The sequence below is a fragment of the Microcaecilia unicolor genome, chromosome 7 (assembly GCF_901765095.1).
Source record: "Microcaecilia unicolor chromosome 7, aMicUni1.1, whole genome shotgun sequence".
NCBI lineage: Eukaryota > Metazoa > Chordata > Amphibia > Gymnophiona > Siphonopidae > Microcaecilia > Microcaecilia unicolor.
The window spans coordinates 116,333,285-116,346,593 of NC_044037.1; the positions used below are offsets into that span (position 1 = coordinate 116,333,285).

The 13,309-nt window shown below is 41.4% G+C and overlaps 1 protein-coding gene across 2 annotated transcripts in view; it reads left to right on the forward strand.

Moving 5' to 3' along the window:
* Positions 1-13,309, forward strand: part of PRR14 (proline rich 14) — a 332,780-nt gene that overhangs the window by 258,111 nt on the left and 61,360 nt on the right. Inside the window, exon 9 of one of the 2 annotated variants that reach the window (XM_030210463.1) lies at positions 6,212-7,158. The exons of the other annotated variant lie outside the window; for it this stretch is intronic. Within the exon in view, the coding sequence (XP_030066323.1) occupies positions 6,212-6,401 (190 nt within the window). The 3' untranslated portion in view covers positions 6,402-7,158. Of the gene's footprint in view, positions 1-6,211; positions 7,159-13,309 lie in introns of those variants that run through there. 2 annotated transcript variants of the gene reach the window in all.

Consider the following 13,309-nt stretch of genomic DNA (forward strand, 5'->3'; position numbering starts at 1 on the left):
GAAAGCTGTGTGAGGTTCCACTATGCCCAACTGAAGAGGAGATGGGCTTCCTGGGTGACCAAAGCATGGTAAGTCTAACATAGTAAATGACGGCAGATAAAGACCTGAATGGTCCATCCAGTCTGCCCAACAAGATAAACTAATTTTACATGGTATGTAATACTTTATATGTATACCCGAGTTTGATTTGTACCTGCCTTTCTCAGGGCACAGACCATAAAAGTCTGCCCAGCACTGTTCCTGTACTAAAAGTTCTGAAGCTAACATCGAACCCCTTAAAATTTACACTCCAGCCCATCCATATCTATTCAGTCACGATCAGGGCACAGAGCGTAGAAGTCCGCCCTGCATCAGTTTTACTCTCCAATCTCTTCGTGTTTGTTGACATTTAGCTACAGCAGTCCCATTGTGACACATAACTTACATCGCTTTTCCCATGCCAAGGGGAAGAAAATGAAGCAGAGTCAGCCTGATGGCTTTAGTCTTGAGTCTGTTTATGGACTACTCAACTCCTGGGTGACCAGAACCCCTGGGCCAACTGGTCCAAACAGTGGGCTCTTCAGCCTTGTAGACATATATCTGATATGAGAAATAACCAATCTGGAGGATCTAGATCCATCCCTTTGACCGGTTTCTCAGTGGCAAAGTACCATGAGAGGCTTTGCCACGCCTTAGATGTCAAGGAGAGACACACAATCCTGGTACTGCAGGCCACCATGGTAGCTTTTCTGAAGGGGCTGGAGATAATCCCAAGTTGTCAGGAACTGCTGAGCAAAGAAACTCCTGGCCAGTGCCTGCAGTGTGGCCACCCTCTCATGGGTCAAGAAAATCTGGCCTGCCTAAGTATCGAAAAGTGACCCAGGTACTCCAAGGACTGGGGCAGAACCATCTTGCTGTTTTTGTAATTCACCACCCAATTCAGCCACTACAGGAGCCCCACAACTCTGGTAGTAGATGACAGAGCCTCCTGTTCCAGTTTGGCCTGGATGAAAAGCAATTTCCCTCTTGACATAGACTCCCACTGTCACCAAAACTGTGGCAAACCCAAACAGAAGGGCCCTGATGTGAATGCAAAACCACAGGTATATCTGGTCTGGCTGAATTGGAATATGAAAATAGGTCTCTGACCAGTTGAAGGAAGTTAAGAACTATCCTGGACTACCATCACCACTAATCTGAGCATCTCCTTGTGAAAACATAGAACCCCATAGGTGGTGGTTGAGCTCTTTGAGGTCAAGAATTCGCACAAAGAAACTATCCTTCTAAGGGACCACAAAATAGATGGAATAGCGCCCAGATCCTATCTTAACCAGTGGTACATAAGTAATGCCATACTGGGAAAAGACCAAAGGTCCATCGAGCCCAGCATCCTGTCCCTGACAGTGGCCAATCCAGGTCAAGGGCACCTGGCAAGCTACCCAAACGTACAAACATTTTATATAAGTTACTCCTGAAATTGTGGATTTTTCCCCAAGTCCATTTAGTAGCGGTCTATGGACTTGTCGTTTAGGAAACCGTCCAACCCCTTTTTAAACTCTGCCAAGCTAACCGCCTTCACTACGTTCTCCGGCAATGAATTCCAGAGTTTAATTATGCGTTGGGTGAAGAAAATTTTTTTTCTATTTATTTTAAATTTACTACACTGTAGTTTCATCGCATGACCCCTAGTCCTAGTATTTTTGGAAAGCGTGAACAGACGCTTCACATCCACCTGTTCCACTCCACTATATACCTCTATCATGTCTCCCCTCAGCCGTCTCTTCTCCAAGCTGAAAAGCCCTAGCCTCCTTAGTCTTTCTTCATAGGGAAGTCGTCCCATCCCCACTATTTTTTTTTTGTTACATTTGTACCCCGCGCTTTCCCACTCATGGCAGGCTCAATGCGGCTTACATGGGGCAGTAGAGGGTTAAGTGACTTGCCCAGAGTCACAAGGAGCTGCCTGTGTCTGAAGTGGGAATTGAACTCAGTTCCCCAGGACCAAAATCCACCACCCTAACCACTAGGCCACTCCTCCACTACATTTTGTCGCCCTTTGCTGCACCTTTTCCAGTTCTACTATATCTTTCTTGAGATACAGTGACCAAAATTGAACACAAACGACCAGAATTGAACACTAGAGCTGCCAGTTTGAACAGAGTGGACTCTGCCACTGCTCTTTTGGTCTTTTGAAGGACAAGTGGAGACAGTAAAGTTATTAGATTTCAGACAACAGCTCTAAGGCATATTCCTTGCAGATGATATCTACGATCCATTCTTGATAAAACCACTGGAGGCATTCCCTCCCCCCACTACCACCAGCAGTTGAACTTCAGCGTCAACCTCACTAGGCAAGTCTGGTTGTCCCAGAGCCAGTGGAGTCTCGGGACTTGGGCTTTTGCATTCCCCAAAAGGACTGACTCTGACCTGAAGAATGCCACCTGCCAATGACAACTGTGTTCCTGGCATTCTTTAGGCAACTTTTGCCTTTGTGACATATCCTCCAGCAGCTTCTAAGGCTTAGATTCCACTAGGTGCTTCACCAGTTTTTCCAGCTTTTCTCCAGAGAGGAAATTACCCTTAAATGGACATTTGCTAAAATGAGCCTTAGAAGCTATATTTGCAACCCAATAGCCACAAACGTCAACAGGCCATGACTTCCAACACCACTGAATGCACTGAGGGGTGGACAAGATCATACAGAGCATCTGCCAGAAAGGCTGTGCCCAACTCCAACTGCGCTTCGCCCACATTTTCTGGAAGCTGCTGAATCCAGCACTATAAAGCACAAGTCATATAACCCCCAAAGAATGCAGCATGCATCGCCCAAGTGGAGGATGTGATTACTGCAACAGAAACTAAATCCTCCTGACCATGGAGTCTGTAAGCACTGTAATCCTGTGGGTAACCACTGCCACTACGGTAGTGGCCTTGAAGAGGGAGGCTGTATCGACCTGTGGAAGTTGGTAAACATTGCTCAGGATCATGATTTTCTTGAGGCCCTCCTCCAAAACCTCCCATTCAGCAAGGACCTCATGACAAAGCCTCATGCAACAGGAAGGCCTTAGTCATTTGCCACAGTCCCTCCAGGATAAGGTAGGATCTCCTTCCAGAGGCTCCTCTGCTCACCGCTTCTGAGATTGTCAGTCACTCCAAAACCTGAGAAATTAGGGAACAGAACTCTTCTCTAACCAGCACAAGTGTAAAAACAATGTTCTTTCCCCATTCAAGGAGAGAGTGCCTTCTACCAGAATGGAAAAGTTGTCATTCCCCCTAAAGGAGATCAAGATGGGATTTACAGTCTATAGTTGCAGGACCTCCATCCTACACTTGACCAAACAGAGCTACTGGTAGCTGTTCAGCTGTCCTAGCTTGGGGGCTCTGCAGCTGGAAATAGGCCTGATACATGACTAGGTCAAAGTCTGGGGAAAAAACCTCCTAGTTGCAGAACCATAGGAATTTGATCTTCTTTGTTGTACCTGCCTTCAGCCACCAGTAGAGGGGTAGGAATCTGGAAATCCCGGGGTCCCAACTGGAACTGACTTTGCAGCCATATCTGGGGCAGGACAAGGCAGATCTAGAATGGCAGATTTTCCTGCCAGTTACCGCTGTGCCATGGGCGGAGCTCCTTCTCCTTTCTGACAGCTTCCCATATGCACGCAAGCTAGCAGCTTAGGAGCGCTCATCCTGTGCAACCCCAGACTCTCCACACAATCAACAGGTCCAGGCATCACACATGTGAATTATTTTAGCACTGCATCCCCTCCATAGGGAGTTATGTTTGAACCTTCTTCCATTACCTTGCATGGGACCGACATAGCCACTGCAAGAAATTAAAACTGCTGTCTCCCAGCAGCACTGCACATTCTTCCCCCTACATCACTTCAGACAAACTTCGGCTGTCACAGCCAGATCCCTCACCTTTGTTCATCCCCCCCCCCCCCCCCCCCCCACACACACACACTGTTTCTGTTTTCTTTGATAATCTTTATATATTTTTGTACCTCTGCTGCCTTCATTGACAGCCCCTGCCAGACAGCTTACCTGAAACCACCATTGGCTCCAAGATATGGAGACAGGACGTACACAGACACACAGCAAGAGTCCAGCGGATGGAGGCTTCCTCCCTAATTTTCCTGGAACTCCAGACTGGCTAGTGAAGGCCCAATTGCACCTCAGCACCACACCTTTCAACCAAGGCCAGCCACTATCCTGTCCTAGGAAACTACACTAACCCGCCAGTTCTACCTGAAGAGAATACCAAGGAAACTCAACTGTGGGAGTCAACCCTCAGACCACTGTTTTGCGAGTCCTGGGCCACGTGCAACCAATGAAAAAAAATCTACCTCCCCCTTCCCCCGAGGCATTCCCCTTAACCAGGAGAAACAACCCAGAGGCTGCTGTCTTGGGAAATGGGCCAGCCAGTGTTCAGCCTGCAGACTGATAGGCCCAGGGAGCATTACTCTGCTTTGACCTGAACAGCATGCACCACCATCTGCTGGTGGCAGAGAATCATAAATGTATCTTATAGATGCAGTTCCTTATAGGCAGTGGTGATGTCACTGCAAAAAGTTGTGTTCTTTGCCTCCATCTACTGGCAAGTCGGTGTAAACACAATCATCTGGAGTGGTCTAGCAGAATGGTGAGGAAGTATACATTTCTGCCAACCAAATGTTGTCCTGTAATACTTGTTACATACCCTCTTCACCAAACCATCATGATCTTTTGTCCCTAACATTAATAAAACTCTCAGAACCTAAAACATGTACAATGGCAGCTGTCATTTGTTTTTTCTGTTATTTTATTGGCTTCTATATTTACCACAATAGCAGGTCCTTGTATTAACAAATTGTGCCATCTCCATTTAGGTGTAGTGAATTGTATAATCCCATTGTTTATACCAGCAGGTCTGACCATAGAAGGGTAAGTCAGTATATAGGCAATATGGGGGTCCTGCTGCTTAGCATTTGCTAGCTGACTTAGGTTGAGAATCTGTTGCTGTTGTGTAGTCTATTGGGACTTTTTAGTGTATTATGTTTGATCTTGGCTGATGCCATACATAAAAGCTGTGGATGCATTAACTCCAGTGGAGTCCTCCAGATCCAGCTGTATAAAGACTGATAGAGGCCCGTGTCCCTGTTAGAACACACATGACTAGTGACTGTAACATCATTAAATGCTGACACACAGTTGGAGACTTCAGTTCTCTAGTGTCCTCTGCTGATTAATAGGCATCTCTGACCAAACTCTTACCAGAAGGAGCTTCCCCCGTAGAATCTAGCCGGCCAAGAAGCCCTGCAATTTGTTCCCTGGTCAACCAGAGTAGGCCAACAGTCAAGGTTAGGAGAGGCCAAATAAAAGCTGCCAGAGTAAATTGCTGGCCCTGTTCTTTGTTGTTTTTGGTACCTGCTGGTTTTGGCTACCTCTTTGCTCCATTTTTGATTGAGAAATTATTGGGTGCAAAAATTTGATTACATCTAGACATTACACAAGAAACTCATGAGCAAAGGAAGAGGTTGTTAAAGCAGGATGTACTTACCATGGATGCTGACTTTTGTTATTCTGTCAAGTGAAGGGTTAAGGTTTAAGGACACTATTTTTTTTCTTGATCAATTCAAAGATTTTACAGAGAATAAGTTTATTTTACATTTATAAAGTTTAATAAAACTTGATTTAAGACATGAAGCATCCATGCTCAAGAAGTGAAAATAACCATATAAACAATTTATAAAGAAATAGTCAACAATATCTTTCTCATACCCCTCAAAATTAGAGAGAGTTAGAAACAGAAAGACAGTCATTTCATTTGAAATAAAGAAAAATGCTGACATATATGTCATTTATTAACTGAACATACTGGCTTGAATTTGATCATCATGCAGTGGTAGTAGAAAAATAAGGATCTAGAAAAAATCTTGATCAGGGGGGCTTATTAAAAATAAATAAACCTATGGTGATGTGTTTGTGAACCCCAAGTATAATAATGTTTGTTACAATGGTACCCTTGTTTTGAAACAATATTTCTTGAGAAACAATGTACAAAGTTGGAACAATGAGACTAATTCAAAATCAATGTTTTGAAAATTGTTTGTGAATTCCTAGTTTCCTTAACTAAATTAATAGGCAGTTTAGAATTGAGTGCTTAGCTAATTGGACATTGCACAGCTCAGTTTGGGCATGCTGCTTTTAGAAAGGTCCATAAAGTTATGAATTTGATCTTCCACATAAAAATTAGTGGAAACTCATCATGCAAGAATGAAAAGAAATTTCAGAGAACCTGTGGTCTGGCAGTTGATGTTCATCTGTCTGGACAGAGCTATGATAACATTGCTAAATTCAGTCTACAAATTGAAAAGGTTGAAGATACAGTGAATGGGCATTCTGCCAAAATCATCCCAACAGCAAACTGGAAAAATCATCCATGAAGTCACAGAGCCTCCCCTCTCTCTCCATCACCCTGATGTCTAAAGGTCTGCATGCCTTTCATGCTTTGGCTGATTTGAGCATTTGTGCATGTGCTATTGAGATAAAACTAGGAATGGTATTGTGGGAGGATAGCAAATGAGAAGCCACTACTTTTTGTAAAGAACATATACACCAAAGAGTTTCTGGATGATCCACAAGACTTGAAATGTTCTCTGTATAGACAAGTAAAAATTGAAATTTCAGTTACAAATAACATGCATGTTGTTTGAAAATCAAACACCGCCCTCCAAAGTAGGAGCCTCATCCAGACTGGCAAGCATGCTAGTAGAACTATTATGGTGTGAGGTTGTTTTGCTGCATTAGCACCAATATGGTGGGCCATCATCAATGGCACCATGAATTTTGTCTTTTATCGGAAAATTCTTTTGGAGAATGTCAAGTCCGTCTGAGGTGAAGCTGTTCCATGAATGAATAATGCAGTAAGACAACAACCCTAAGGATGACACAAATTTTTTACAGAATGTCTGAAGAGATTTTGTGTTTTCAATCGACCAAGTCAAAGGCCCAACCTAAACCCTATTTGAAATGTGAAAAGACCTGAAATGAGCCGTGCAAGGAAGCCATCAAATGTCACAAAGCCAAAATGGTTCTGTATGGAAGAATAGGCCCACATTTCTTAAAGATGATGTGAGAGACTGATCAAACATATGAATAATTATTGTTGAATCTTTTGTTGTAAAACCAAAATATATCTTGTCTGAGTAATTTATTCATTAGGTTCTGAATTATTTATTCAGTGGAGTTTTTCCTCTCCTATCAGGGTTTTGGTTAGGATCTAAGCATATTTGAGTATAAATTATGCTAAAATGCAGACCATATTCAGGGGTGTAAAATCTTTTTTTCAGTGCTTGTTACCATCATACTGCATCAAACATATTCAGGTATGCTTTAAAATTTGCAAAGACCAAACACAGAGAAATAACGTTAAAAGGCCAATATCTGGAAAATTATATATTTATAATATGGAATATAAAGCTTTAAAGGCAGTTGTGGAAGAGGCTGACTTCAATTTTGTAGCAGTCAGAGAGACTTGGTACATGAAGAACCATGACTGAGATATTGTTATACCAGGCTATAATCTATTCAGAAAGGACAAACTAGGAAGGAGGAGGACTGGATCTTTACATTGTAGCCTGGTATAATAATGACCCAGTCATGGTTCTTCACATACCAAGTCTCTGTGTATCAAATCTTTCTGATTGCTACAACCTCCAAGTCAGCCTCTTCCACAATTGGTTCTAGATCTGAGACTATTTACCATATGATGAGCATTTGTATTTAAATAAATAGAACACCAGGCCTTATGAGTTAAGAAAGAGACATTATGGGTTAAGGTGGAAAGAGGAAATGGAATAATATCTACTTAAATGGATATGATATACAAAATCATTTCATAGGCAAAAAAAAATGAAGGTTTCATTTGCTAAGTGGTTTCACTCTGCTAGGTGTTGACTGGGACATCATAGCTACAATATCATCTAAAGTAGGGAGAGCCTGGATTCATTGAAAAGAGAAATGTTCCAGTAACTGGTAGTAGGACCCATAGGGTGAGGGTGGTACTGCACCTATTGCTTTCAAATGATGAGAATGATTGATACCATAGTGGTTGATCACGTGGGGTTCTGTAATCACCAAATAGTGTGGTTCAGTATTAAAACACAAACAGTGATGTCTCATTCAAAGATGAGGAAGTCTGACTTTAAGATTTTGGGGGCGCAGCAGGAAGGAAATATTGTAGAAGAAGCAAAAGAGCAGTGGGCAGAATTGAAATGAAATAATTTAAGGGCAACAGATTTTTTTTGTTAGAAAAGCTAATAAGGAAAATGGATAGCATTCATAAACCTCAAGAGATTGCAGAAAGAGGAGGATAGGTGCAAATATCTAGAAAAGCTCAGAGAACCTGGGAAAGAAGACTGGAGGACAAAGATGCAAATAGAAAAAATAGCTAGTGATATGCTAAAACATAAGGATGAGATTTTTCTAGATATGTTAGTGACAGAAGGAAGTACAAAAGTGGGATCATGAGGCTCAAAGGTAAAGGAGAGAGATATAGAGGCTAGCAAAAAAAGCAGAATTGCTTAATCAATAGCTCTGTTTAGAGTTCAATGGAAAAAAAAGCCTTTTCTTAGGATGAAATTGCTAAACTAAAAGTAGATAAAGCTAGTGCCCAGTGGGATGCATCCAAGGGTATTAAGGGAATCGAGGGAAGTTCTAGCAGCTACTTACCAGGACTGGTTCTAAAGGATTGGAGATAGATGTGGTGCCTTTTTATAAAAGTAGAAGTAAAGAGACTGGGAACCACAGATCAATTACTCTAACCTCAGAGGTGAGTAAATTAGTGGAATTGTTGAAGACTGAGGTTTAGATCCAAATGCAAGATGTGTAATAGTCATGCACACAAGTTATTTTTCTATCCAAATGGGCTTACAATTAAAACAGAGTTTTAAACTGTTGTCCTGAAGTGGCACAAATCAGTCAGATGTTTGGGTTATCTGTAATAAATATTAAGAGAGATTTGCATGCACTTCATTGTATGCAAATATGTCATCCATATTTGTTAAAGTTATCCTAAAAATGACTGATTTTCAGCCCATTAGAACTGCAGCTTGAAACCTCTAATTAAAGTTGAACATGAAGCAATGGAGGGTAAAGTGACTTACATGAGGTCTCAAGGGTCATCTGTTGGAGATGCAGGACTTGAACCCTGACTTCTCTGGTTTTCAGCCTGCTGGCAGGATCCAAGGCAACGTGGTTTTACCAGAGGTAGGTCTTAGACAAATGTAATCAATTTCTTTGACTGGTTGACCAGAGTTGGACATGTTTGGAGGGGGGAATTGGGGGTTCTAGATGTAATCTACTTGGATTTCAGCAAAACCTTTGACACATAAATAAAATGGGTATGGACCCTAAAGTGACTGACTGGGTTAGAAACTGGTTGAATGGGAGGGTGACATAAGGCAGTAGTGAGTGGAGGTTTCTCCTAGGAAAGGCCATTAGCTATTGTGTGCCACAGGGCTTGATCCTTGGTTTCATTCTTTTCAGCATTCTCAGAGGTTTGCATTTTTTGAATGGTACCATATTGCCATGGGTCAGTTTTTGGTGTTAAATGACTGCAAGACTTCAGTCTTCTGATCTAAATGCACCATTTTTCATCATATGTCTGAGGTCCCTCTAGATCCTGGACCATACTTGAAGATTTTTTTTTAACCTCCTACTATGTCATGAATAGAATGGGGAACAGAGGCATCAAGTGTACTTGCAATCATTACCCTACATTTCATCCAGACTACAGTAAATTAAACTAAAATGGGATCAGACTTCAAAGACATGGCACCTGCATGAAGATAAGCAGATGATGCTTATGTTTATGCACAATATTTAGTGGTTTTATGTGTTTAAAGTTAGGACTGCAGTTTTTGCAGTCTTGTTTAAACAAATTGAATTTATCTGGTTAGTAACTGTCACCACAACATGAATAAATTTAGGCCCCACCTCTAGTAAAGCCTATTAGTAAACAGATAAATTGTGTCTGTTTGGCCACTAATATTAAAACATATACACTTGTGTAGTCAGATATCTGCTGCTGACTCCAGAAATGCTTTTTTTTTTTTTTAATTGACCAGTATGTTACCCTGTCCAAGGGGAGCTAACCCAGCTATATGAGAACTTGGTTCTGAGCTGAGATCAGAAGAAGCAGATTATTTTTCAAGCTGGGGGGGGGGGGGGACAGAAATAGCAATTGCTATTGGTTCTCTTGATGGATCAAGAGTTTATCTCATTTTCCACTGCTGAATTCAATGGAGAACACTGCCAGCAAAACACCTGCCATAGCTGCACCCTCTGATCTCAATGAAAGAGCAGAACTAAAATGTGTATCTGTGCCCAGCATGCAATTAACTGTTGCAGTACTTGAGCCTCTGAGCTTAATGAACTATCCATCTCCAGCATGAGGGATGTGTCAGACTCACTAACAATGCAAATTCTAGATTCTGTAATGCAGTAGGCTGATGGTGGTGAGAGCTGTAGAAGGGTAGGATTTAAGTGTCCTCTTCCATGTCCAGGCAACCATTTTAAAGATCATTTTTTAAAAATCAGAAAGTAAAGGGAGTGCAGACTTCTTGTCTCTTAAGAGGCAGATGTCATGGATACTCTTTATTGGTACAACTTTGATGTTTAGTTAGTTTGGCTTGATTTTCAGTTTGGCCTTTTTGCAGTTTTGTGACTTTAAAATGTGGGAAAGGCTTGCTTCTGTTGAAACCTCCCATTAAACTAAATTGCTGTATCATGAGGCCGTAATGTGGCTTAGACTGAGCACATGAAAGCCTGCTTGAAAAATGATTTCTTGTGGGCTCAAGTACAGACCTGGGCAGCCATATTTGTGGTAGCATTCCATAGTCAGTAAGATCTAGTCCCTAGTAACTTAATTCACATTACACTAAATTTCATTGCAATAAAATGGTGCTACACATCCTTACTAGCTCCCTGCCTACAATCATTTAGATTTCCATCTTGGTCAATTCTTCTTTAAACATTTTCCCAATATCACATGCCAAAAAAGTCAACTGAACCCTTCACACTTTGGATTGTAAGTGAATGAAAGTTCTTTGAAAATCAACCTAACTTTTTGATTCCTTATTCCCAAAACACCTGGGACAACGTGTTGAATAAAATGTACTGTTTAGATAGCTTATTGCATATTCTTCACTATTGCTAAGGGGTTAGATCTTAGAAAGGCACACCAAATCCTATAATATCAGGACCTTGTCTGCATCAGTGGCCATAAAAGGGATACCTTTATCAAAATGATTTCCCAAGATGCAGTGTGGAGCTCAGCTTACACATCTATATCATAGTCATTAGATAGCTTCCATTATACCATCAAGTTTTTGCAGTCTGTTCTTCAGAGTGGGAATTCTGTCCCACTAAAAGTAATTCTGCCATCCTAGTGGTGATCCTGTTATTGTTGCTGTTTCCCCTTTTCAGAGTCAAATTAGAGGCTCACAAAATCTGCATTGATAGCCACTCTTCACTTACTTCTGTTGACAAACATACATAGTCAATAGAGCAGTTACCAAGAGTAGTTTATGAAAATAATTTAGACAGATACAAGACCACTTACTTATCTAGCTAGACTTCATACAAGCTCAATATAAAATCTGCCAGTATAGTCCCCCTCAGCTGAAGTGCAACCTATTAGTTCTCTGAAGTTGCAGTTCAGATTTTGAACCATTAATCTCTGACACAGCACGAGGCTATTCTTTGTAGTCTAACTTCAGAGAGCTGTCCTCTAGTATATAATAGGGTTGTTCATAATCTAAAGGCATAAGCCATTACTTTTTCAATTTCATATATATCCTCATCAACCTGAGTCCGATTCAATCAGAACACTCTTGATCTCAAGTCTGACAAAAATATTTGCTGGGACTACCACATAGTCCCCTTTCCTGGTCTTTGTCAAAAGGGTGTTGCAAGCAAATTTATTTTTACTTTATATGAGGAAGCAGAGACCCTCAAATATCTTGTGTACCTAAACATATTGTTGATCTAGTTCATCAAATCCTAAAGGATCTTTAGATGAAAATCTGAAAGTCTCCACACATTACACTTTCAGTGCATGGGCAGTTAATGTTAAATACAAGTCACAGGTAGTATATAGTCTAGAGAAAACTCAGTTACCTTACCATTTAAAAGTGGTGGAGTTGGTTCTAAAATAAAGATCCAATTCTTAGTTGTTTCAGTTGAAAAGAAATACAAATGTTGAATCGTTTTGACGAGAGGCTGTTTCAAAGCTTTGTACTCCTTACACCAACATTTTATGATCCAATATTGCATTCTATAATGGACAAATTACAGAAAAAGAATGTGGCAAAATCTTGTAAGATCTATGTGCAAAGATTTAGATACTGTTAAGATGTTCTCTCTCAGTAGGAAAACATAGTATGCCTGACTCTGAGCATCAGGCCTAAGAGAAGATGCTGCCAAGAGCTTTGTTCTGTACACATTGAGGGGCATTTTCACTGTAATGTCTAAGTCTGACTTTGAACATTTTGCTTAAAATGCCCAGAATCCAGTTGGTGAATATAGCAAATTTTGAAAGAGCAAAAGTTTTGTTTTTGTTTTTTTAAATTTAATTTTTTTAATGGCCACTTGCAAGATGTTTTTGTGCTATATAAGTTTCTTTTTGGTCCATTTTTGAAGAAAGAAAAAAAGCCCAAATGGAAAAAGACAAGCATTGGGATGTGAATGTAGGAGAAGCTAGCATTCTTATTAGTTCTGGCCACACAGAAATCCCAGCAGAGCAGTGGGGCACCCTATGGAGGACTGCCCTGGACTTCATATAAAGCTCCCAGGTACACATCTCACCCTTACCCCCATATATTATGGTGAGCTCTCCAAACCCCACCAAAAACTTACTTGCAGTTGGGTACAGCATTACCTATATGTGAGTACAGTAGGTTTTTTTTTTGGGGGGGGGGGCTGATGCATTCCACCACAGGTGTTAGAGTGGACTATGGGCCTGGGTCCCCTTTTCTACACTGCACTACACTGACCAATAGGTGACTCCAGGGACCTGCTTGCTGCTGTAATAGGACTGGCCATAACATCTGAGACTGTCATAGAGGGGGTCAGTGACCACTGGGGGGGTAAGGGGGGATCATTCCTTTCTCCGAGGACAAGCAGGCTGCTTGTTCTCTCTGATGGGTGACGTCCACAGCAGCCCCAGATGATTGGAAAATCTTCCTAGCAACAAAGGTTTGCTAGAGCCTTTGAGCGTGCGTGGTCATCTGCTTCCTGCCAGTTGCGCAACAGTCCCGTCAGTTTTGTCTCTTTCCTCAGTAGGGAGTGG